This window comes from Chaetodon auriga, chromosome 13 (assembly GCF_051107435.1).
Source record: "Chaetodon auriga isolate fChaAug3 chromosome 13, fChaAug3.hap1, whole genome shotgun sequence".
Lineage (NCBI taxonomy): Eukaryota > Metazoa > Chordata > Actinopteri > Chaetodontiformes > Chaetodontidae > Chaetodon > Chaetodon auriga.
The window spans coordinates 17,873,174-17,899,624 of record NC_135086.1 but is presented as its reverse complement, the minus strand read 5'-3'; the positions used below and the strand labels follow the sequence as shown (position 1 = coordinate 17,899,624).

The 26,451-nt window shown below is 49.5% G+C and overlaps 1 protein-coding gene across 2 annotated transcripts in view; it reads left to right on the top strand.

Annotated features, from left to right (window-relative positions):
• The window catches only part of bcor (BCL6 corepressor), a 34,174-nt gene that overhangs the window by 5,327 nt on the left and 2,396 nt on the right, over positions 1 to 26,451 (top strand). The window contains exons 2-11 of one of the 2 annotated variants that reach the window (XM_076746664.1): positions 5,734 to 5,815; positions 6,066 to 9,251; positions 10,670 to 10,726; positions 11,210 to 11,375; positions 12,437 to 12,778; positions 13,884 to 14,168; positions 15,546 to 15,859; positions 17,050 to 17,334; positions 23,970 to 24,136; positions 24,867 to 25,012. In XM_076746664.1, the coding sequence (XP_076602779.1) occupies positions 5,813 to 5,815; positions 6,066 to 9,251; positions 10,670 to 10,726; positions 11,210 to 11,375; positions 12,437 to 12,778; positions 13,884 to 14,168; positions 15,546 to 15,859; positions 17,050 to 17,334; positions 23,970 to 24,136; positions 24,867 to 25,012 (4,951 nt within the window). In that variant the 5' untranslated portion in view covers positions 5,734 to 5,812. The remainder of the gene's footprint in view (positions 1 to 5,733; positions 5,816 to 6,065; positions 9,252 to 10,669; positions 10,727 to 11,209; positions 11,376 to 12,436; positions 12,779 to 13,883; positions 14,169 to 15,545; positions 15,860 to 17,049; positions 17,335 to 23,969; positions 24,137 to 24,866; positions 25,013 to 26,451) is intronic. The other variant, XM_076746665.1, reaches the window with a different exon arrangement.

Below are 26,451 nucleotides of genomic sequence, written 5' to 3'. Positions count from 1 at the left end.
CAGTACTCATCCTATGTGGTGGGAAGGGCCACATGTGTGTGTATGTGGGGAGGGGGGTGTGAGTCCTTTTAAGCGTCATGATCTTTTTTTAGGAACATCCAACACATGAAAGCAACGCCAGCATTTGAAAGGAAAGTCAAGAAACCTCCGGTAAACGCGGGTTGACTCGTGCATGCGCATCCCTATTACAATCGGGTCTTTTGGTGGCATAAAGGGCCATTTAGTCCCCATTTGGCCCGGGATGAATAGAGCCAGTTCAGCAGCCGCCGCCCGGGCCCTAGTGACAGCACGGGTGGGGGGTGGGGGAAGGGGGGCTCACAATGTCGTCGTTGTTGACGGCCGTGCTGCAGAGGGGGGCGATTGAACCGTGCACCGACTTGCATGCGGCTGTGCAGCGGCCCGGGAGGACGCAGGGGCCCCTTGTTTACAGCTCGGTGCTAATAATGTGACAGCTGAGGAGACGCCGCTGGCTCTTTCCAGCTCTGCGCTCCACCGGCAGCAGCAGCGCTCTCCGTGTCTCCGTCTCCTTTGGCTCTCCCTCAACCCCTCTGTCTCTGCTCAGCCCGCACTGTTATGTCACTGACGAACAGTATGTCAACTTTCCATAGATTGCACTCTTGGGTCTACATTGAGTTGATCAATTGGACCATTTGGCACACGTCAGCCTGATAATCAATAACAATTAAAATTTGGCACGCGTTCTTTTCCTCGCCTTCTCCGTTTTTTGATGCAGGGTGTTGATGCTGGTGAGAGTGTGGCCCTCAGGCTGTGTATTTGGTAGTCAGGCCGTAGTTTAGGTCCGCGCTCTTTATGCTTTTTTTTTTTTCCTCCTAAGATTTGTTCCCGCTGATTTCTATTTTGTTCACCGGCAGCGTGTGCAGAATTCCTTTCGTTTCGGGAGCACACACACACACACACACACACACACACACACACACACACACACACACACACACACACACACACACACAGCGGCGCGATGGTGCGTGCGCGCGCGCCCGCATTTAATCCGTGTTTATGCCCACCCCACCCCCGTCGCTGCGGAGATTATCCTGCGTCACACTGCATTTTTTTTAGAGCTGATCGGGGCTCTGCGCTTCAGAGAGCCTGGCAAAGCTCCAGGGACAAAGAGCGAGAGGGTGCCTACACTCCCGTTTACACAGCAAGACCCACAGTCCCAGTTTGCCGTTATACTGCCGAGCAGACCCGACCGTGCAACAACCATATCATGGTCACGCAGGAGGCGTTTGAGAACGATTGATGCCACGGGTTCTTTAAATAGGATCTACGTTTGCTGTCGGTTATTTATCGACTTGTGAAGAGAGTGTGGAGGCAGCTAATGCTGATACCACCACCTCCCCGGCTCCGCCGTCCGCCCTCAGCCTCTCCCACACAGGCACAGGCCCATTACCGGTACGCGCGCCACCACAGCGCTGCGGGGACTGGAGACCTGGAGGAAATGATGAGCGGTGCCGGTGCGTAGGCTAGTATACCGCGGGTCACGAAGAGTTCAAGTCATTGTCGTCAGAAACAGGAAACCAGGGAAAAGAGGGAGAGGCGAGTTTTTTCCTCTCTCCCTCTTTCTTTCCCTGTCAGTCTACCCTTCTGCCCTTGTTTTCTCCTCCTCCCTCAACAAGCGCACGACACCGAGAGGCAGAACTCGCCGAGGTTCCGCTGAAAACACCCGGTGGTTTTCTGTTTAATGGTGCGAGTCGGGGCTCCGCTCCAGCGGTCTGGTTTATAAACGCGGCTCCGACCGCTGCGCCCCCCTCCCCCCTGCCTGCCTGCCTGCCGCTGCCGACCGCTGTGATGGATTGGGCGGCCGTCGGGAGTTGTTTGTTGCGCAAACTATTCTTAGCAGCGGGGACGGGCGTCAACACACGGCCTTTTCCTCCACGACTGTCTCACCCTCCGTCCTTCCACTCATAATGTCACATTATAGCAGGATTTCTTCCCAGAATATTTTCAAAGCATCCGGTTTGTAGGCCACTAATGCAAGATAACCCAACACCCAGGCAACAAAAGCTCGTTTTACTGCAGGTCCAGACCTCACTGAAAGTATAAATAGCCCGTAGATTTGAAATGTGTAGGCTTAAAGTTGCCGTTTCATAGACTCCGGGGTGCGCTGTTGATGCCAATGTCTTTTATTTTAATGATTGCGCCCAGTGCGAGTTTTCCAGATGGTTTCCTGTAGAATTTTGTCTCTATCGTGTCCTGTAGTAATTTGTTTTGATCTGTCACGGCAGCAAGGTTTGGACCGGAGTCAGACAGCCTCTCTAGCATGAACAAGACAGTTCAAATGCAGCTTTCAGCCAACAGCAACACTTAAGAGGTGTAGTTTTGTCATGAGTGGCGACTCTGCTGTCAGTGTAGTTATACTGATTACTAAAGTATTAAACATAATAGTAAACATTTCTTGACTGTTCCGTTTCCATACGTCTTATTGCTGCGGTCATATGGTGCGGTCAATGTGAGTGCACTGTTGCAAGGGCATCGTGAAAGTCTCTTGCACAACGTGTAATAAGTCCAACTGTAATGTGGCGGTTTATTGGCTAAGGTGCAAATGCGTTGCATGTACATGTTCAGAAAATCACTCAGCATCGAAGAAGTGTCATCATGCAACAGCCAAAATCAACATAACGTCATCAATTCCGTCCAAATACATAATGTAACTATCCACCATATTTACATATTTCCCCATTAGTTGTTATTGGTTAATGGACGCTTGAAAAAAATCTGATGCCTGTCCAAGAAGTTTGCTCTTATGAGACTGTAACAATAATAGCGTTATTTTGCACCGATTCCCCCAATAACACGCAGCATGTAACAAAAGCATTACCATGCTGGTAATGACACAGTGACCGACGAAGCGCTTTCTTCCATGCGTAATTTTAACGAGGGTTCCGTGTGCAGTTCAGAACCTGCAGGTGTCCACGCATCCAAAAGCTGCCTTTTTATTCCCGGCAGTGCATGCAGTGCGCAGTCAAGTGCTTGATCCTGACCTTGAGGCCCGCGCAGCCTCTCATCTTTGCAGGACTGCTATTAATTTCGTAGAAGAGACGGGTGCCGCGGCCGCGCACTGTGGCCACGTTGTGAAGTAATAACAGGACGTAAGACACCTGACTGACTTTTGGTTGCGTTCACCTTTTATAAGAACGGACCACTTCCTCTCTCAGTGGTTTAATAGCTGTGTTTTTCGCTCTATGTTTGTACCACGGAGAGTCACGTCGCTGCATTAGGTTGAACGGAAATGTCCATACAGGCAGCATGTCACTGAACATCTGCGTTTCTATAAGAGGCTTATTTTTTCGTTGTCATGTTCGGTCTCGTTGAGTGCAGACTTTTCAGTTGCAAGACGAGCCGCTCTGTCTGTCTGTCTGTGTGCGTGCGTGCGTGCGTGTGTGTGTGTGTGTGTGTGTGTGTGAGAGAGAGAGAGAGAGAGAGAGACGGAGCGAGAGCTGCATGTGTCGCTCCAGGAAACGCAGGAAGCAGGAGTGATGTGATTTCTCAACGACGTCTGTAATTTGCAGAAACGCACACACGCGGCTCTGCGCACTTTCGCAGCTACACTGCACTTGTACCCACGCATGCACGCACACCGTCTCAACATGCGGATGTTGTTGAAGCAGGACTGGCTCTGGGGAGCTGGAGCATGGAGGCTGCGGGGGGATGGGAGCGCTGGGGAAGGGAGGAGACATGCCGAGGGGCTCACAACAGGCTGATTAATGGCCCCCGGGTCACAGCAATAAAAGTGGCGTGCCAGCGGCGCGGCAGCGAGGCTCAGAGGCGTTTCTCAGCGATGATCGAGGAGCCGAGATTCTCTGCTGCTCTCAGCACTGCCGAGCACGGCAAGGCTTCACTTTTACTATTTTAAAAGCACTTCTGTCTGTCTGCCTGCAGTGGATCCCATAACAACTGCCATGCAGAAATGACCAAACGAGTCATCAAGTCTAATATTCAAACGTCAAGATTTCCTTTTTAAATAAAATCTGCCAAGTGAGAGCAGTAATTTCACCTCTTCCATTGTTGTTTCACCTGTTAGAGGATTTTTGAAACAGCCTTTTGAAATTCACAGGTCCACTCTGTTAATATTCCAATGGCACTTGAGTCACCCAGCTCATTGGTGTTCAGCAATTGTTCCATTTTGCCATTTATACAAAAAGATTTTTTTTTTTTTTTTTTGGTTTTTCAATTTTGTTCTCACCTGTTTCTTTTTCCCCCTCACAAGATTGTGATATCTCAGTAATGCAGAAGCAGGGCATTGTCACAGTTCTTAAAAAGTTGATTTATATATCCACTAAAGTGTCTCATTACATAAACATGAATTAAAATTAAAGTAATTCATTACATTTAAGTATATGAAGGTATTGTTCATGTTCTAACTTAACTTTATCTCAACAGAAGTCGAGGTTCACATTTGACCCATATGTATATATGTTATGTTATATATCACAGGCATTGCACAAATATACATTAAAAAGGAAAAACAATTATGGGCTACCTACTTACCCTAAATGATCACTGGCAAAAGCCTTCTTTTTGTATCTTTATTCTTGAAAAGTTGTTAAATCCAGCCCCATTAGCACCCAGCAGATAAAAGCACAAATTAAATGTTAAAGACCAATTATTACGTTTGTCATTTCCAAAAATGTTCCACAAATGAATAATTGATATCAGTCTTTTTGTAGCTTTTTTCATATCTCCTTAACATGAAATAACAGCTCTGTTATGCTCCAGTGCTTAAGACATTCAAATGTATACAAAACAGTGGCAGACTTGAAGGGTATTTTAAACACTAAGGGATCTTGGTAAAGCCTTAAAGAAACACCATCTTTCCATCCGTGACCCATGTTCTTTATCGCTATACCTATCCTCTGTTGTAGCTTCTGAAACGGAATCAATGGTTTGTCGTAAATTTTTGCATAGTTGTCTCTTTCTGTCTCGCATTCTACACTTCTGTGTGTGTTCGTAGGTGTGAGTGTTTGTTGATCTGTGGCTCTGTGTTGGCGGGCGGTAAATGGTCTCCCACCGAAGTGGTCTCTGATGTATAATCTCTCCTCGCTTCGCTGGCTGAGGCAGCCGAGAGAGCAGGTCAAAGAGGGCACAGAAAAACCAGTGTGTGAGGAACGTGACTGAATAGACGCAGCCCCACAATGCACGTCTAGCATACAGGGTGGGCAGGCTGGGGGTCAGGCGCGGGGGATAGGAGGTTGGGGGGGTTGGGGGTTGCTGAGGGGTGTTGACGGATGAGAGGGGAGGGGAGCCCACACAGTGCTTTCATCTCCAGTGACTACTTCAGTGGAGCTCTGTGTGTGTGTGTGTGTGTGTGTGTGAGAGAGAGAGAGAGGAAGGGTGTGATAACTATAACTAACGATGCCATTATCTGTCTTTTCTTTGTACCTTCACTTTACGCCCTGTGTCTCATTTCACTGACACATCTCTGTACCTCATTTGATTGCTGTATAGCAACACTGTACATGTTGAAATATTATTTACATTTGCCCTAGAAATGAAAGGAGTGACATGTCGTGTCTGATTTCTCTTTTGGAGATTTTCTAAACTAACATTTTTTGCCTGTAATTTTTTTCGGCAATGGGATTATAGCAGTGCTGCGTGCGTGTCTGTGTGTGTGAGATAGATAGATAGATAGATAGATAGATAGATAGATAGAGAGAGAGAGAGAGAGAGAGAGAGCCAAGACACTGACTGCTAACTGTTTGCTCATCTCCACAGGGCAACATCTGTTCGTGATGTCGATGCTGAGACACAAACCAACCTGGAACTAAGACAAGGGAACCACATCACACAAAACATGGCAAGTCCCTGCACTCGTGCTCCGTACCGACTACACTCATTTGTCACATGAGTCACTATTACTTGGAAATTAACATTTAGTCTGTTTCACTATGTGCTTCCATGCAACTACCTAACTTTAAGAAATGTTTTGTACTGGGTTTAGCAGTAATTGTTTTGTAGTTCTTGCTTTCAATGTCATATTTTCCAAATTTTCATTCAGGGATCTGATCTGTCACATTTACTTCAATGGTATCCCCTTTTTGCTGCAGGTGGATGCAAGGTTGACACCCCTGGCAGCGATGGGGCTGGACAGAGGTACTCTGATGCATGATGGTCTTCGTCTCCATGGTGGGGTTGTATACCAAGGGATCAGAGCACTGCCAGCAGAGAAGAGCCGGGAGACACCCGCCCTCCCCCTCACTTATAACAGGGATGGTCTTCCAGAGCTCATCTACAAGCCTGAAGGCCCACTGGACAGTCGTAAGCCCACTAATGGATACCTGGGCCTCTACAAAGGCACCCCTCCAAGTCTCCACAAGCCTATGCTGGTTCCTGGAGCTGGAGCTGAAGGTTTGGGCTTGGAACGCAGAGTAGGGCCTGGAGATAAAGCATCTGAACTGGGCTTGGCAAGTGCTGGTGGCAGTTACCTCCGCCTGCCATGGCTCAGCCCCTACCCTGAAGCAAGCATGTATCCCTTTATGGACACATCCAAGTATGCGGCTCTAAACATGTACAAAGCCTCCTTGCTCAGCCAACCCAACCCCTATCTTCCCCAGCACCTGGCCTATCCTTCTCTGTGTGCAGCCCAGGGGGGCAATGTTAACCCTGCTGCAGCCGCCTCTGCTGCTGAGAGGCTCTACTATATGCCCCCCTATCCTCCTTCTCCCATTTCCTCTCCCCTGGTGGCACCCCCTATGAGGATTCCAGCAGTCACAGTGGCCCCCACATCGCTGGTACACTGCCAGGACAAGGGACTTGGTGTTGCACCTCCATTTGCACAGCAGCTTCACCAACCTTCCCCTCATCCTCAGCACCATCAGGCTGCTATAGACAGGGACCGGTCCCCAAGCAGGAGCAGCAGACCAAGCAGACCTCCCTCTAGGAAGGGTTCTAGCAACAACAATAACACCAATAGCACTAGCACTAGTGGCACCAGTGGTGGGAGTAATAACAGTCTGCCTACTGATTCTTCTCCACACGCATCTTCTCGACTCCCCCAACCTCCCCCCCCTCCAGCTCTCATTGACAATTCACTGGATTTACAAAGGCCAGTCGCTAGGATAGGACAGCCACCCACCTCCTCCACTTCTTCAGTATCTGCCTCATCCTCATCCACGCAGTCCATTCCTCATCCATTTTCTGTGAGCAGCATGGCATCGGAGCAGCCCTCTCCTGCCCGACCCAGCCCCCACAAACCTAGGCCAAGAGATGGGGCACCTGAGCACAGAAGTGTCGGGGTTGAAAGGAGACCCAGCAGGTCACCCACCAAACCCAATTTTGAGAGGCCAGCTCATCAACCCCAAACAACCAAAGACTCAGCAGAGAAGCCCTTGGATTTGTCTGGAAGAATACTGGAGTTTGGACTGCCCCCCAATGGATTCCCAGTTAAGATGGACACTATAGCATCAGGCGCACGTTATGGACTGCCACCTAGCCGAGAGCTCTTAAAGGAAAACCTGTCCCTCTCTCCTTCCTCCCATCCTCACTCTGTGGTTAGCAGCACTTCTTCAAAGGTTCCAGAGAGGCCAGAAATGATCAGCACTTTACACTCTTCCTGGGTTGTACCAAGCCCTTCTCCTTCCCATACACAGCACACACCAGGCTTGCCCCCCTCTCCAAGGCCAAACACAGATGTAGGGCTTTCACAAGCCAAAGGCTCCTCACCCTCTGTCATCAAACACAAGGGTCTGGAGAGAGTTGTCCCTCAGCAACGTAGCTCATCCTGCCCAAGGATAGGGGAGCCCAACCATAATGTTTCATCCACTCAACACTCCTCTCTGGTCAGCTCCAGGCCTCTTTCTCCTAAACCCAACAGTGACTGGGTCAAACACAGCCCCGGTCAATCAGAACACACACCAGTTGTGGGCCACCACAGAGAGGGAACAGAGAAGTGCTCCCAGACCACTAAGAGAGGTGAAACAACTCCAGAGGTGTCATCATATAAGAGGCCTTGCTTAGAGAATGGTCACCCTCCTGGACACCTTTACCTTCCTCAAAGTGACGCTTACCTGAACCACAGTTTGGCCTATGCCAATAGATACCTGCACTACCCCATCCCTGATGGCATGGCGCTTCATTCCCTGCCAATTACAGGGAAAAGCCCAGTCTACCATCACCCAGTACTGCTGGGCAGCAATAGCCTTTACCCAACCCACTTAGCAGCAAAACACCCTTTACCATACCACAACCTCCCAGCTGGTCCAGGAGGGGAATACCTCACTTATAACTCACAGGAGATGGCCCATCCCCTGATGCAGAATCACTCAGACAACAAGCTGCCAGAAAGGGGAGATGCAGCTTTGAAGTCCCGGGGCCAGGAGAAACCCCGTGGAACTGTTGAAGAATGCGGAGGACCCAGAGATCACAACATTGGGAAAGAGACAGGCGAAGGAGGCCAAATTAAGTCTGATAGGGAGGCAGCAGCACATGGACAGGCTTGCAGTCAAAGCAGAACCCCTTCTTCCTCAGTAACATCCAGAGAAAAGATTGTCTGCATTGACCTTGTACATTCAGACACAGATATTGAGTCTACCCCAACACTCCACAAACAGCCCTCTGCTGAGACCAGCACCAAGGTTAACCAAAATGAATGTTGTCATAGTAACCAAAATCTGACAAAGACCGACTATGAGCCAAAACACCAACACCACCTTTCCCATCCTTATCCAGTCCACTCCGGACAAAGCCCCACCCTGAAGCCCAGTCACAGTGAGAGACAGCCAGAAACTTCCTTTGGGAAACCAAAGGCTCTTCAGGACAATGGCTGTCCTGCCGTGACATCTGACACATCCCCACTTTCTCCAGGGCAGGTTGCCCAAGCAGAGGAGAGCCCTGAGGAGCCGAGTCCCAGCCCAGACCCTGGAGACCAAGACCAGAGCACTTTGCGCTGTGCCCGCACGTCTGGGGAACGCAGCTCTGGTAAGGACAAAGGGGACAGAGACAGCCGCGCTCTTCACCTCACTCAGCACTGCACAGATGTGGTAAAGGAGGAGATGATGTGCGAGAGGGAGACTGAAAAAGAGGACAGTATTGTTGACCTTGGGGAGTCTCAAGGTGAAGGGGATGAGGACGAAGAAGAGGAGGGTAGCCAGACTTCATCTAAAAGCTCTCGTAGATCCAGTCTGGCCAAGAGGATCGCAAACTCCTCAGGCTACGTTGGCGACCGCTTTAAGTGTGTCACCACTGAGCTGTATGCTGACTCCAGCAAGCTGAGCCGTGAACAGAGAGCTCTGCAGGTAAGACCATTAACATGTGTGTCTGTGAAAATATGCAGTGCAGGATATAGTGGGTTCAAGTTGGTGGTGGGCTGGAGAGGGGTCATTATGATCAATGTTTCTTATATGCAGACATTTCAGACACTTTCAGTTCTAACATCCACGCAGGTATAAACCCCAAAGGGCCACTGTCTTTACTCCCTTGCTGCAATATTCTGCCTGTAAAACAAACCCTGCATGTAATTGGCATACACTGCATTTACAACACGGTACAGAATAGTATTAGTGCTGTCATGCAACTGTCCTGGCCATAGGCTTGACCCTCCCCTTAGTTTATCATTGTCGCAGTGAGCTGGTGCAAGGCCAGTTGAGGCCCTCAATCAGGGAGGGCAGTTCAAAGGTTAACCAGGGCTGCCATCTCTGTATGTTGATTAGTGAGCAGTCATTGTAAAGGTTATTTCTGTGCGTGCGTGTTTGTGTGTCCGTACGTGCTTGTCCTTGTGTAGCTGCCTTGGGGCTAAAGCATGTGTTAGTGCTGCTGACTGTGCTATAGAGCCGTATACTGTAGTTCCAGAGCATGACTGTGGCAGCCTCACAGTTCACACTGCCTTTGGCTATGCTTAACCTCAAGGTTAGGGCAGTGGAGGGCTCGCTCTTAGGCTTTCTGCATGCCCCCATCCGCCAGTCGCTATCCTCCCCTAACCCTCCTCCCCCTGATGGCCTGTGCTGCCCTGCCTGGTTGCTGTCCAAGTTCGTAATTCTCCTCACACCACCGGCTAGAAGACCCTCTTTCCTAACACAAATCACACCACATCTTTAAATGCACAATTACAACAACGTTCCCTACACTTGGCCATCATCCCCCGTCATTGATATACACACATTGAGCCTTTCATTTTAGACTGTTATCTCTGGTTTCTTGTGCTCAATGTTAACCACACAAACACAAACAAATCCTATGCTACATTGTCCACTGGCTCAGAGGCAGATATGTCAATAGGTTGCACATGTCTGTATATGTTGTGAACACGCCCTAGAAAACTGTGGTTTTGTCTGTGTCATGCTTGTCAATGCACAGCTGCAACCAAAGCTATCAAACGCTCTATTTCTGGACACGTAAAAATTCAATGTAGAAGTCTGTTTGGAAAAAAATAAATGAGGTAGTTAAACTGAATTAGCGTTATCAATCAAGCTTGGAATGAACACATTGTTTGGATTATCTTCTTCAAATTTGTCATTCGTGCAGTTCAGAAATCATTTGATAGTTTTGATGCAGTGTTAATTGACCTGTTGAGTCACTTTAATTTGATTGTGTTATTTTGGGATTGTGGCTGCCGATTGTGTATAAAGAAACATGTGGAGAAACATAACATAAATTCATTAAAAAAAAGCTGAAATGATGGACAGATATATTGAGCCCCCCCATTCTAATTGCTTAGATGGAAGTCATATCACGAGAGGGGAGTAATATAAGTCAACCTGCAGCTAACTGGGAGGTCAGTTCTTTACATTTCTTATCACATCTGCCTCTGATGGGCTCTGTCTCCTTTGTACTCTGTATCGCTGCACACTCCTTTTTTCCTCCACTCCCTTCTTTCCTCTTTTTCATCTCCTCTCTCTGCCTCAGGACTTAGATGTATATGTTTCTTAGCCATGTTTATGTTTCAGGAAGGGAGATGCCAGGACTTAAGCCCCAGAGCGCATGGACTCACAGTGGCTGCAGTAGTCTAATCTGTGTCTTGATGCCATGCTTGTGATTTATCTGTCTACCTTTTTGTCCTGTGTGTGTTTGTGTGTGTGGGTTTAATTTCTTCGGCATTTTCTTTGATTTTTGAGACAATGTGATTTCTGACGCAATTTTTGCTTCTGTAGCTGTTGAGGCCAGATTGAGGCTTAGAGAGGTGTGTGTGCGGCGTGGGCAGACGATGAGTGGTTTTCATGGGCTGTCTCTGCATTTGTGTGTGTGTGTGTGCGCACAGCGGGCAATGATGCGGTTCTCGGAGCTGGAGCTGAAGGAGAAGGAGGGCGGCGGTGTGTGTGTGTCTGCCTCGGCAGCGGCAGCAGGACGGGAGCTGGCAGACGGCCAGCGCAGAGAGCGAGCGCTGGAACACTGCCAACACACCACCAGGCAGGGAGAGAGGGAGGGTGAGTAACCTAGCACCACACACACACTCGTAATGCACACACACACACACACACACATGCATCCACTCTGCAAATGAACACTCAGAAAGGGACACACACAAACAATAGGTGCGCGTACACACTCACATGCACTTGCAGCAAATGCTGAGGCAAGACCGGGTCACTCTAAAAAAAGACACACTCTTCCGTACAGACTCAACACACACATGCACATGCACACACTCTTACACAAGCTAGGCAGCGCGAGCGGACGAGCCAGCGAGAGAGACGGAGAGGGGGAGTTTTATTTTCAAGAAGTCTTTTGTGCTTATCTGCGCGCAGAGACGATCGAGAGGGAGGGCAAGAGGAGAAGGAGGGGCAGAGATTGCGTGAGTGAGAGAGAGAGAGAGAGAGTGAAAGCAGGGGGAGAGTTAGTGGGTGAAAGCGGATGGGAGAGCGCAACGGAAAGGGGGGGGGCAGGGAGGAAGGGGAGGAGGGGGTTAGTTACATTGGCTGGGAGCCCAGCTGTGTGTTGGAGCGAGGCCGCGGCTGACGTGTGAGCCTAATTATGGCATGGAGAGAGACAGAGAGGGAGAGGGAGTCGAGGAGAACGGGGGGAGCGGGGGAGGGGGGTAGAGTCACGCTCAGTGTGAGAAGGGCGTGGTGCGGTCATGCCGTGGGGGAGGACAGGGAAAGGGGAGGGAGAGGGATGGGAGTCGCCGTGCGCTGCGAGGGCGCAGGATGTTTTCTTGCCTCTCCTCGCTGGAAGCGCAAGCGGCTGCGCTGAACCCGTCAGCCCGCTGGCTCGGCTCACATCAGATTAAAAAGTCTTTACCCCATCAAAGTTTTACTGCCTGTCTTTAAAGCGGAATAAAAGCTGGCTGGTGTTTAACTGGCATTCTCCCTCTGTCAATCCCCCACCCCGTCTCACCCCCGCCCCTCATTTCCCCTGCGCTCTTTCTGTCTGTCTGGTTTTTGCGGTCTGTCTGTCTGCATTCCCTCCCCATGTGTCTGTCTCCCTTTCATCTTCACCCCCTTCCTCCCTGCCCCGTTTCCCTCCGTCTGTTCTCTGCTTTGCTCAGGTGTCCGGCCGGCGTACACGAACAACAGAGTTCCAGTCCTCCAGAGGTGTGGTGGCCAGAAGGAGCCTTTGTCCCCGGGGCATGGGGCCCGAGATGGGGCCAGATGTGCCAGCCAAGGAGGGCTAAAGGATGGGGCCAGGAAGGCAATGAGAGAGTGTGAAGGAGGTCATTGTGTGCCACCAGTTTTAACACCGGCAAAAGGGTACCCCGAGGAGAAGGTCAACCCCGGCTTTGGACCCACCAGGAAACGCCCGTTCGGCCCCAAGACTGAACCGGACGACACAGAGAGGGAGGAAGGGGACAGGGTGTCCCACCCGGAGAAAAGAGCCAGGATTTCTACGGGTGAGAATTTCTTGAACATGCCTCGTCACCCACATGCCGCTTCCATTTTCCTCAAATCCCCCACCGCCTCCCCCTCCCCTTTTCATCTGCTCTCAGTGCATCTAATTCTGCCCATTCTTTTCCCTTCATCCTGTGTTATGCTGAGCCCTGTCTCATCCCTTGTTCTTTTTAAAAAATCGTTCTATTCCTTTTGTCGCTTCCTCCTTCCCAATCAATTCCACCTTAAGCCCGCTCCATCACAACCCCCGCTCTCCCCCCTCTTACCACTCTCTGTCCCATCTTTCGCTCTGTGTGGCAGCCAGCTCAGAGAAGTGTTTAATCCTGCCTTTGAGCGGAGTGCGAGAGAGAAGCGAGGAAGAGGGACAGCCATTCTCTCTCTCTTCTCTCGGCTCTGCAGTTCCTCTGCTGCGCTTACCCTCCCTCTTCAAAGCTGCTCTTTTCTTCTCTTTTCATCTCCTTTCTTTTTTCCCTCATCTGTTTGGGTTCCCTTTTTTTTTTTTATTTCTGGCATGCGGTATCACGCTTGCTCTCCCCGGCGCTGGCAGACGAGTCAAATACCCGTCCCCCGTGAATTTCAGGGGGGAGAACTCTCCCTCTGCTTCTCCAGTCTTTATTGCTTTGTGTCTCCGCCCGATTCTTGACTTCTCTTCCCCTTTTACTCCTCAGTCTGTCTGTTTCAAATCCCGCTCCGCGTCTCTCTTGCCTGAGTGCGTGCGTGTGTTAAATGTAAGGCTCAGAAGGGGTTTTACAAGCCATGAGAATGTAGTGATTAATGGCCTTTGTTCTTTGTGCTCAGTTGTTTGCAGGCCGGTATGTACTATGTATATACAATACTTTTGTGTGCGGCAGAAGGTGAAAGCAGTGTCTTTCAAAGGGTGAAAAGCTCTTGTGTGTTATGATGCTTGAAGAAAAACTGTTGTGGTTTGAACTTGCCCACACTTTGTCCTCTATCTAGTGGATGACCTTTATAAGTGAAGGATTCAAATGTTCATTTCTAATCTTTTAACTGAGGTTGAGACTTGAAAAGACCAGAACAGTTCCAGGCAATATAGCTGCGTATGAGAGATGGCAAACAATATAATTTATGTGTTTGTTTTGTCTGCAGATGAGCGCGAGCAGGCCATTCCTGATGAAGATGACGATGACGAGGTGCGGAAGCTCAAGGTCTGCATCGAGCTGAAGGGGCTGCGGCTTAGCAAGCCCGCTGCTGGCGCGGCTTCACCTGACAGCTCCCAGATCAAACAGGAGCGGCTGTGGCCCCAGCCCAGATTGATGGCCCCGGCCCAGAGCATACGGGAACGCAAGATCAGGGCCGGCGAGCCGGAGGACAGAGCTGCGGTGCAGAGAGCCGACATCAACAGGAAATGGGGCTGCGAGAAGCTACTTAATGGTAAGAATGAACCGGCAGCCGTGCAAACCGCTGCTGTATCTCTGAGTGCAGCTAGGGTAACGGAAATCTATCTTTGGCTCACGTTTCACTTTCTTGTTGAGCAGTCTGTCTTTTGGGGGATTTCCCGTGAGCCTTCGGGGAGGGTGCAGAGGAAATGAGGTAGGGGATACTTCCTCCTGCCAGAGGAAAGGCTGGGGAATCAGAAACAGGACCTGGGGACTAAACGCTAAAATGCCCTCCTCCCCTGTGGTTTTGGGCTTTTTGTTCAGCTGGTCTGCAGCGGGCTCTGTGAGAGCAATGAAAGTGCGAATGAGGGAAGTGTCTGGTGGAGATACGCGTGGGCAGGTGTAGTGTGACTAATGTGTGATCAGTGATTTTTCTTTTCGTTTTTTTTTCCCCTCAAGACCAGTCAGAGGGAAAGGGAGGGCAGGCTGCGTGTGTGTGTGTGTGTGTGTGTGTGTGCGTGTGTGGCCGAGGGGGGGGTTAGTTATTAAAACCAGGGCTTTCCCTTATTCATGTGCCCAAACTGAGGCAGAGGGAGGCACAGACGAAGAGTGAATAAAAGGCAGGAGAGAGATTAAAGGAAGTGAACAAAGCAGGGGAGATTTTGGTTCTCTGTTTCCTGCAGAAGCCATAGGCCTTGATTGGCCACTGAATTATTTATTTATTTGTTTATTTTTTTACATCGACTGTGTGTCTGTCAGGGCTATCTGTCTGTATTCTTCCTATTTTTTCAGGATTCCGTTAATCAGATAAAACATGTGTTTCTGCAAAGAATCTTGTATTTTAAAAGGGGCCACATAGAAAGTGCTTGTGCAGTATCAGCGATATATATAATTTCACTTTCTTCCTCGCTGGTTTTTCACTTTATTTAATGTGCTGTTTATTCTAAAACGTATATTGTAACACAAATCACACCTATATCACATTCCTGACTAGTTAGAAATGTTTTGTGGTGATCCTGAGGAGGAAATGCATTTCCATTAAGCTATTAAACAGCATTTTGACATTGTGGTTTCAAGGGCAGGTTTTTATTTTTCGTGTAAATATGTACTATAAGAGGCTGAAACCAGACAGTGCCACATTTGTTTAAGGAGATTACTCACAGCAGTGTCCTTGCTGCCGTGAATGAGAGCACACAAGTCACTACGGGGGTGTTTATGTGAGCCTGCAAGTGTGTGTTTTCTTTTTCTTTTTTTTTTTTCCTTTCGTGAGCGAGCAGGCATGCTGCGCTCCCAGACAGCTCTGTGCGCTCATTAATAAACCAACAGAGGGTGAGAGATGGCCTTGCAATACCTTCCCATCCTCCCCTTCCACCGAGCTCTCACACTATCAGCCGCTCACTCTGCCTCCCTCTTCCCTCTCCTCCTGCTCCAGGGGTAGCTGCTTCTCCCCTTCCCCCCGGCCAACTGAAGGACAGGGCGCAACCGCTGGGCCCCTTCTCAGGTGACCGTGGCCTCAAAGAGCCCAGGAGGGGCCCCCCCTCTCCGGCCCCACCGCCGTCCATGGGAGGGGCCCCTCCCCTCAAGCCCCGTCGCCATAGTGACACGGACAAACCCAAGGGCAAGCGGCCGTGCAAGACCAAACACACCAGTCAGCGGGAGCGCGAGCGGGAGAGGAGGAAAGAGGCCACACCTAACAGCCCAGGCCAGCGTTGCGTAGCTGATCTGGGAGCAGCTGAAGATGACAAGGTGAGTGCTGATAGGTTGTCTGGCCATGATACGGGCGTCTGGATGTTTGTGGCGGCGGAGTCTGTTTCAGTATGCCTGTCGGCGCCTCTGATTATGCAGCTGGGAGAGAGAGGGAGAGGAAGGAAGTATGTTTACAATGTTTAGAGGGCTGCTGGAGCTTTGACCTCCTCGTGCCCTTAGCGACTCCCCGCGGAGCGCCTGCGTGCATGTGTGTTTGTCTCTGGCCTTAATTGTCGAACGTGTGTCATCGGCGCTGTTCTGTGTGTAGGTGCGTGCCAGGGCTGCAAGTGTCTGTGTGTTTGTGAGCATTCCTGACATAACAACAAAACCCCGGAGCAATTATACATCACACTCAGCGCCGCACACAAGGCTGCACACACTCCCTCACTCACACGGCGAGGAATGTGGCAGCCATGGTCGAGCGTATGAAGTGCCCGAGTTCAAAAGAGGGGGAAAAAAAGAGCACAGGGAAAAATTGAGGGGGAGAAGAAAAAAAAAAGAAAAAGAAGGCTAGTTGTTTTCCGCCCGCGCCGCTCTCCTCCCCTGCTCCTCCTCAGCCTGACAGCTGCTTCGACATGGAATTCCACTGAGAGGGCACGCACTGCACACACACACACACACACACCACACACACACACACACACACACACAGACAGAGGCAGGCAACTCCCTCTCTCGTGTGTCGCTCCAAAGGCTGTGTTGGTTTAGCGGTTAAAGAAAAGTGGCGTGCCAACCTGCAGTGTTTGGGGCGTGAACAGTTGGTGTGAAATCTGTGTGCGTGTGTGTTTTTCAGTGATGCATAGTGTGTCTCTCATACGCGATAATCATACGTAAACACAGATGTTGTAATGAACAGTCCATCTATATTTCAAACTATATGTTGAGAGTATACAAAAGAGGCAATTACATGTGAGGAGAAGAGAACTTTTTTTTGTTGCTGAGGAGAATAAACATCCAGCTTTATTTAAAATGTGATCATTGTTTCTTGATGGATTATCCTATAGTGACCACTGACAGCACGTCATATACTTTTTACCAGTTTTGCATCTCCTGAGGTGTGTGTGCGTGCACATGTCTGCGTGTAGTCTTCATGTGCCTTTGAGTGTCCGTGTGTCCCGTCTGCTGTGTGGCAGCGGCTGTAACACTCTCTCTCTCTCTCTCTCCCTCTCTCTCTCTCCCTCTCTCCTCAGCTGAGTGAGCAGCGTGGCGCTCCGAGGAAGGGAGCCGCCTCTCCTAATCATTATCCCTGCTCTCCAGTCAAGCCCTGCTCCCCCGCCGCTCTCTGCCCGCCCTGCCTGCAGCCCCAGGCCAACGGCAGAGCGGCCGGTGTCCCACCAGAGGCGGCGGGGGTGCACAGGACCCCCCCTGCCGAGCCCCCCGTGGTGCGTCCGATCCCGCCAGAGGCTCGTCGGCTGATCGTGAACAAGAACGCCGGAGAGACTCTGCTCCAGAGAGCGGCGCGGCTGGGCTACGAGGTAATAGGCTTCGCTCATCCTCCCTCCTTATTGCTTTCTCTCTTCATATTTTACACTCTTACACTTCGTCTCCTCCAAATCTTCGCTCTCTCTTCTTAAATTGAGCTCATTTTCTCCCCCTACTTTGTTCCTGTCTGTGACTCTGGCAGACATAGCTCGACTCCCCCCCCCCCCCAAAAAAAATTGTCTTCCTCCATCTGATTCTTCTGTTGCGTCTGTCATCTGTTTCTAGCTCCCTCTTTTGCTTTTTTGTATAATTTCCTTCTATTTCACCCTTACTCACGCTTTGTTCTCGCTATACTCCATCTTTTTTTGCTCCCCTTGCCCGCTACTCTCGTTCTCTCTCAGGTTTCCGCTCTCTCCCTCCCCCCTCTTTCCTCTCAGCACTCTCTTTCTCTTCCTCTCTTTGTGACTCAGATTGTCGCTGGCACCCCCCGCCCCTTCCCCCCCTCCTCCTCCTCCTGCGAGCGCACACACATACGCACGCTCCCCTCCTGCCTCCCCCTCCTCTTGCCTCGCTCCGCACTCACATCTCATTAATTTTCCGTGAGGCGAAGTGTGACACACACTCACACACACAGGCGGCGCACACACACACACACACGCACACACATATGCACGTGCTTGCGCAGACAGCATGAGGGATCGGTGGGATCATTATACGGAGACTGATGCTCGCTGCCTCTCTAGCATCGGAAGTTTTTTTTTCTTTGTGTGTAGCTGCCGATCGTTCGCTGCTGAATCAGAACCTCTCATTCTCCGCACATACAAGGAAGAATGAGACTGGTGTATATTCTGCTGAATTTCTCAACTCCCATTGCTCTGAAAGCTTTTAATTAAAGTTGGATGGCCCGCTGTCTCATTCTCCCTCATCCCTTGTGTTTCTGTTCGGGAGCCTAAATGCCGCCCCCCCCCAGCCCCCCACCCCCCACCCGCAGATGTTACAAATTGATTTATTGATCCAAGTGGTTTTAATGCCACTTGAGCGGCACGTTGTGCTGTGCGTGTCCACTCTGTCTCTCACTCGCCTTTGCCTCCGTCTTTGTGTTCGTGTGTGTGCGTGATCATTTTTATCATCAGCGGAGGTATCTTCACAGAACTGTAAATAGGTGTGGGTATCTTTTGTTGCTCATTAACCGGTTGCTTTATGGTTGTGTGTGTTTGTTGTACACATTTATGATGATTAGGTGTGTGTGTGTGTGCACGGGTGCGTGTGTGTGCACGCAAGTGGGAGAGAGCAAAAGTGTGAATGAGAGGTAAGCACTGGGAGTATAATCGCGTTCTAATGGCCCTCTAATGTGCCGTGGTGACTGTGGTTAGCAGTGGCGGCGGCTGTTTTTCTCCCTCGCTCGCTCGCTCGCTCACACACACACACACCCCAGTCACACACACACACACACAGGGTGCAGCGCAGCAGCAGCAGCAGCAGGGTTCAGTCAGCCGTGCTGGAGAGAAGCTGGCTCGTCTCTCTGATTTATGCGTCTCTCTCGAACGTTTTTTTCCCTCCCTCTCCCTTTTTTTTTTATCCCCCCTTCGCATTTTTCCCTTCCTGCGCTCCGCGTGCGGAGAGGGAAAGAGGGAGGAGGGAGGAGAAAACCTGAGACTACACAAACAAGGCGCTGACCGCTGCGCAAACAACACCCCCGCCTTCCCCTTCCCCCCTTCCCTCCCTCCCTCCCTCCCTCCCTCCCTCCCTCCCTTTCTTTCTCTCCCTCTCTCTCGCTCTCTCTCAGGAAGCTTGTCTCTCACTGCCTGTGTGTGATAAGCCTGGGGCAGACCCCTGGGGCTCCCACACACACGCACGCACACACGCGCACACACACACACACACAAGGACGTGTGCAGAGAGACACACCAATTTATGCATACCACCCCACACACACACTTGCATACAAGCCTGTAGACGCACAGCGCTTGTCTCACGCTGGTGTTTTAGCGCCGCAAGCTCTGGGCTTATCACACACAGGCAGAGAGATATGAGGGCCTGAGAGACAGAGGCGCACACACATACACACACAGCTCACATGCTGATTATGAGCGCACACACACACACGCAGAAATATGCACAGTGAAACACCCGTTATGACCCAATAAGCACATGCACAGGCATCCTGACGTGTTCCTCTCCATATGCTGCACAGAGCGACGACTCTCCACACTCTCTGCTGTCGCACACCCACACAGACCTGCACATGCAAATTCAGAATCACCTCATGCACGCACAGACACACATACACACACAGCCTACATGCTCACTCACTGCAAGCACACGCTCGCAGAGACACACATTTTGTTACCCAGCAAGCACATGCGCAAGCATCCTTTCGTGTACAGACCTGCACATGCAGGATGCAGAATCACGTCATGCACACATGCATCTAATTCAACACTCGCACAACTGTTCTGTGCCGTTCCCGATGCCCAGCCGACACTGTGCATATTTCATGTTCGTTTAGTTTTGCGATCCGTGCCTCTGCACACGAAAGCCCACTCTCTCTTTCTTCCTCGCTCCCCTTTTATTCTCTCGCCCTCCCTCATCTGCCTCGCTCTCTGAGCATTTGAAATGGTAATGAGGAGAGATTCTGCGGATGTCTTCATCCCTCTCCCCCTCGTGCCGGGGCTTGGGGCCCCTCAGCTCTGCCCATTGAAAGCTCAGATAAAGGTGCAATCTGTCATTTATTCTCCCCACATGAATCACTTGTGATTTTCCTTCTCAAATCCATGTATGATCCCAGCAAAGACAAAGACTAGATTGCACTTTAGGTGCCCAGTCAGGCTAGCATGTATGATAGATGCAAAATCTGGGATGGAAATTGCAGTAATTAGCGGATTCACTTGTGGAGACAAAGAAAATTCACACTGACATTTCAAGTTCAACTTCGGTGAACTTTGGCACTCAAATTTGCGCCTTTGAACAATAGCAAACAATGTGTCGACATTTGAAAGACCCACAGAGTCCAAAACCGAAAACACCACTGGCTGTATCAACCCATTCAATTTCATACACACATTACTCTGCTCTGCTCGAGTGTTAACGGCTTCACAATAAAATTGCAGTATTGCATTGGTCTGCAGTCAGTGGATGATACAAAAACTGAAATTTATTATTAATAAGTTATAGTTGTGTTGGCGACTGATCTAGCTAGCTTTCTAACTCGTTGTTAGTTAACTGGTGACAAGCTAGCTAGCTCAGTGAACCATCTTTGTGGGCTGGTGCCATCAGTTCAGTCCAGTCATTTTATTAATCAAGATGAGAAACTTGACTTGCAGTTAGAGACACATGATAAAAAACAACACCAGTCCAGAAAGCACAAAAATGTTTCCTGTATGTACAATATCCAAAACGAAATAATGCAGCGAAACAGTCTGTAAAATGCTAAATTACACGTGCAGATTCGCAGGGTTATTGCACAGAGATCAAAGGCATTTTTACTTCTGTTGCACTTGAACTCTTCTCTGAATTTGCAGCCAAAAGCTTTGCACTTGAAGTGAAACTTCACTTCCTAAAGAAGTGAAATCTTTGCTCTCCCTTCTTGCAGACTGCATCAGTTTTCAGGTTCTTATCAACGACTGTTCCAGGATATTTATACATTTCTGCAAATTCAATGCCAGTTCCTTTGATGAAGATGTCTGAGATGGTGGGTGGGATGATTTCCTGCTAAAATTAACGACCTTATCCTCTTTGTGGCATTTAATTGGAGGATGGTCTCATCACACCATTTGGCAAACTCATATACCACCAGCCCGTGCTCAGATTCATCTTTATGGAGCGCAGTTCTGACAGAAAGCCATTCACTCTCAACCTCTGAGGCATACGTGTCACAAAATGTACAATCCAGCCCACAAAATTTACATCAAGGTTCAAACAAATATGCAATTTCTGAGCTAAAACATGTGGCTGGACAGAATTAAACATAGATGAGAAATCCAAAAATAAGCAAGACCTTATGTTAGCATCAGGAAGCTACTGTCGCATGTAATGTGTTAGCATTCAGCAGCTCGTATTTGCAAGGACATTTGCATGAATTTCATTATGTCACTTTCTTGTATGACCAGACATCAGAACAGTCATCGACAGTTAAGATGAGGCCTGTTTTATCGTTTGCTTCATACAGCGCTGATGAGCATTAGTATGCAGAGCGGCTTATTCGTTGAGACTGGAGGCATTTATAGTGAACGAATAGGTAACAGGTGATTATTCCTTTTTTGTTCCATTTTTATTCATCAGTTGGCTAACAGCGTGTGTGTGAGATTAATTAACTCTATCTGAAATCATCAGAGGCTAGATTCTCAGGCTTCCCCTGTTACCCCAGCACAGTCATTCAATAACAGGCTGACTCTCGCACATACAAATATCCACACGTTTCACTCGTCCAGGCACGCAGCGGCTTCATTGCTTCCACTGATGCCTCGTCATCGCGGGGGGAAAGCCACTCATGCGTCACCTGCTACATGAGATACGCATTTATGTTTAAGCGTGCACGCGTGTGCGCGCACACACACACACACACACACACACACACACACACAGACACAGACGGACACACATGCATCTGTTGTATGTGGGGAGCATGCAAGGCAGCGCTGCAAGGGGTTAAATGTCTGAGTGATGCATTGATTGCAGGCGAGCGCAGGGAAGCATTCTAGAGAGGGAGATTAGAGGGGGGAGGGGGGGGCAGTGTCTCATTTTACTGCGGAGGTGTGTGCATGTGTGTGTGTGCGTGTGTGTATGTGTGTGTGGCAGGAAGCCGGGGCTCTCGTGCTAAGCTCCCCGCTCTCTCCCAGCGATATTAAACACGGCTTCGGAGGTTTAGCGCTACGCCTCCTCCACAGCCACACACACACACTCATCAGTGGCACAAAAATACACACACGCACACACACGCACTTAGGCGGGCTGCATATCAACACTCTCTACCCGTCAGTCTCTCTAACACTTGCTCTCATTCACTCACACAGACAGACTCACGCATGCACACACACACACACACACAGAGCGAGAGGAATCCCCCAGAGGGGAGCTTCGGCACAGCGCTCCTGAATCTCTCTCCAGCAGGCAAACAGAGTGTTGGCAGCGAGTGAAAACCAGTTGGAGCGTTGTCCCACTCCTCCCTTTTCTCTCTCTTCCTCTCGCACTTTTTCCTTGCTCACACTTGCTCACTTCTTTTCTCTCAATCCCACTCTCCACTTCTCTCCCGTTTTCCTCATCGTCACCCCTTCCCCTCCCGCTACCGGTCCCACGTTCACTCCGATCACTGCACCCACCCCCCCCACTTCGCACTAGGACTACCACTCATCTCTTGTTATTATCAGCTGCAGCCCAGAGGACAGCCTCGGCAGATTTCATCCAGAGATTCATTAATCTGTCATCTATTGGGTTGTTGCCTCTCGTTTCTCCCGTCCTTCCGCCCTCTCTAGCCCTCTTCTCATGCCTCCGTCGGTCTGTTTTCTCTCCGTTGCCTGCCTTTCCTTCCCTCTTCCTCCCTCCATCCGCCCTGTGCTGAAAGAGAGAGGGAGTGGAAGAGCGAGATAAACACTTGGACTAGACGGCGAGCTAGAATTAGCATAGAAATGGAAGTTTGGAGTCATTCCCCAGGTTCAGATGAGCAGCTTTCCTCCCTTCGGCACAGGACTGTTAGCAGGGCAGAGTGTGAGTGTTTCTGGATGTCTGAGTCTTGCATTCACACGTATATAAATAGATATAATAAAAAAATATATATATACATAATTAAGCATTTTCAGCTTTTTCAAGGGTCTGCAAGTACATGTGCGTAGTCCCACGCTAACTTGCATATCCACACAGATACAAACCTATACCCGCACTGCTGAAACACACACTTGTCTGACTTGGACAGGCCTCATATCAACACACATTGCTGGGCTGCTCCCTATCTCTCTGTCCCCTCTCTGTTTAGTAGCAGCAGACTCTGCTCCAGTCCAATAAAAACCAGTCTGATTACTTAGTGCTGGATGGCCAACTGTCACAGCCTTAGACCAGAGGAAACGCTTCCAGCTCTTGAACGCCTCTATCAAATCTCTTTGTTCCGCTTCCATTATGCTGTGCTCAGAGCCCAACCATCGTAACTGGCTGCCACGATGGCGTCCAGCCCCTACCATGGCACTCACACACACATTCACACACACACACTCGCGTGTACGAGCAAAATCTGGCAGGCTAAATACAGTTGAGTCACACTTAGTCTCCTTGATGTCTCTAGCATTATGGAGCATTTGTGTGTGTGTGTGTGTGTGTGTGTGTGTGTGTGTGTGTGTGTGTGTGTGTGTGTGTGCGCGTGCGTGCGTGCGTGCGTGTGTGTTCGTGTGCGCGTGTGTGCGTGTGTGAGTGTTTGTCCGGCACGGGAACACACTCAGTTCTTCCTTTCCCTAATTTCTCTCCCACAGGAACTGAAAAGGGAAGGACTGTTTGTGTATGCATCTCCTCTGTCTGACTCGTGTATTTGGTCTTGTATTGCATGGGTTACATACACACACACACACACACACACACACATACACACACACACACACATACACACACACACACACACACACACACACACACACACACACACACACACACACACACAGTCTCACACAGTAAACCCTGCTCATCCTCTGGTGTTGGCTCTTTTTAGGAGGTGGTGCTGTACTGTCTGGAGAACAGAGTATGCGAGGTGAACCACAGAGACTACGCCGGCTACTGTGCTCTCCATGAGGCATGTGCCCGTGGCTGGCTCAGCATAGTCCAGCACCTGCTGGATTACGGGGCCGACATCAACTGCAGTGCACAGGATGGCACGAGGTAAACAAACACACTCATTCGTATGCACACGCAATCCCAGAAATGAATGCTTGCATAAACACGGCCCCTTCGCACAACGCAGACACAATCGTGGCTTCTTCTATATGTCTCAATAGAGCAAAGCAGGGCTCAGTCATCAGTTAAGTCAGTTGAGTTTTGCTCATAACAAAATTTCTGTGATTTTTATTTTTTATGTATTTGCTTAGCAAGAGCAGTGATTTGACAGATTAGCTGCAGTTTTAAAATAAAGGCCAGTGCTTTCATTGCTGTCTTATTAAAATTTGCAGTGGGGGGTCTGTTCTAGGAAGCTGTGCACAGGTCTTAAAGGCGCATTGAGTAGCAGTTCAGCTTTTATTAAACCATTACCAGATTTGTGACATTCATATTACAGTACACAGGTGACCGTTGCTAAGAAGAATGGCAGTCTTCTAAATCTGTACATCGCATTACATTTTACTTTATGTCCCCCTGTGTCAGAGTTTAGGGGAATTCTAAATAGGTTTAAATGTTTTATGGCACAAGACTGCATTCTTTGAAGTTCCCTGAATGGCACATTCTCATCTGTAACAACACCAAGGTGCACATGGAGCGATAGTAGGGATGTGCAGGAATAGCAGCATCTGACATGCTGCAGTAGACAAAGTGGGACAATTTCAATGCTACCAGCCCATGCAAATGTTGCCAGTGCTGAACATCTTGATCAAATGAATGTACATTTGTGTGCGTCTAGGCCAATTCACGATGCTGTGGAGAACGACCACCTGGATGTGGTGCGAATCCTACTGTCTTATGGTGCTGACCCCACCCTGGCCACATATTCTGGCCGTGGTCTGCTCAAGATGACCCACAGTGACAGCATGGAGCGCTTCCTCACAGGTAAGATCCCGGCTGGATTTTCATTCTAGTTACTTAGCCAGGTCATCATCGGTTGTAGTCCACATCCTCACCCTGAAAAGAAGTGAGGACTGGGGGATATAGAGGACCATTTAAGTCAGGAGTTCCCTTGCAAGTGATGTCAATTGGAATAATGTTGATCTTTAATTGTCCTTGAATTAGGATCATAAACATCCAAGCGCTCAGAAGCAGCAACTGTACGGCAGTTTTTTCTTTAGTTTGGAAAAAAGCTTCCAGACAGCAGACGAACGGTTCTATCACTGTGTTAGTGAACGTTACACATGGTGTGTAAACTTCATTTAAAATTTGTAAATTGCACCTTAGGCCACTTAAACCCGAGACAAAGAAATGCAGAGGACATAACCTCAGTTTTAAATGATTGAAGTTACTGTTTTGTCTAAAATTTACGATACATTTATATGATGCATTTGTCCAGGAGCAGAAACTTGTGCAGACACAGTGGAATGCAAACGGCAGGAAATCTGCATATTAATGTGCCCTTTGACCACAAATCATGAAATCACAAATGCTGGAAAAGGAATGAATTAAAACCAGAGGAGATGAAGGGGTTTTTAGATAGCGGGTGCACCAGAAAGTGGATATTGAGGTGGGGCAAGGGTAAATTGTTGAAAGGATTGGGCAGCAACCCAGTTCCCAAATGCCTCAATCTTGGCTCGTTCACTGTTTGCTGTTCTTTCAATGCTCTGACCTCTGTGCAACCTGTTGGTGTGAGTCCCTCTCTGTAAATCCTTACCCTCAAGACGGGTCTGTCCCTTTCATCCCGTTTCCCCCCCGGCACCCTCCCGCTCCTCTCCCTTTGCCCCGACCACCTGTTAGACAGGGAGTCTCAGCCCGCCGGGGTGCGTGCTGCTGCCTCTGAGCTCCTCTATCTGGTTACTTAGCAACGCCAACTGTGTTTGCTCAGCGTACGTGCGGAAATGGGCTTCGCTCTGGCTGGAGACTCTGCTTTTGTATGCGTGCGTGTGAGCGCCTGAGTGTGTCTTTTCACCAGGCTGCCACGCTGCAGACGCGGTCTGGTGTTCGGGGCGTGTGTGTTGATAGGGCTCGTCTGAATGTTTGTAGTTAAGTTGAGACAACATGAGTTTGTGTACAGGAGGAGGAAATGAAAGCGTACACATGCACACTCTTCCTCTGTAGATGGCTGCTTAATATTACATGAACGTCTAACTAGTTAAAAGCGATGATCTGAGACGCACCAGAGGCTTCAGTGAAGAGGCGAGCCACGGGAGAACGGATGGTAGATCAGGGTGAAAATGAACAGGTGTAAGTTCACGCCTCGGCAGAAGGGCGAACCGGTTTAGTGCAAAAAGGCGAGATTTATATGTAGACGGCTGGGAAAGATGGTGTTGAATTTTGAAAAGAGCGTGGACGGATAGATCGATGGCGGCTAGATTGACAGA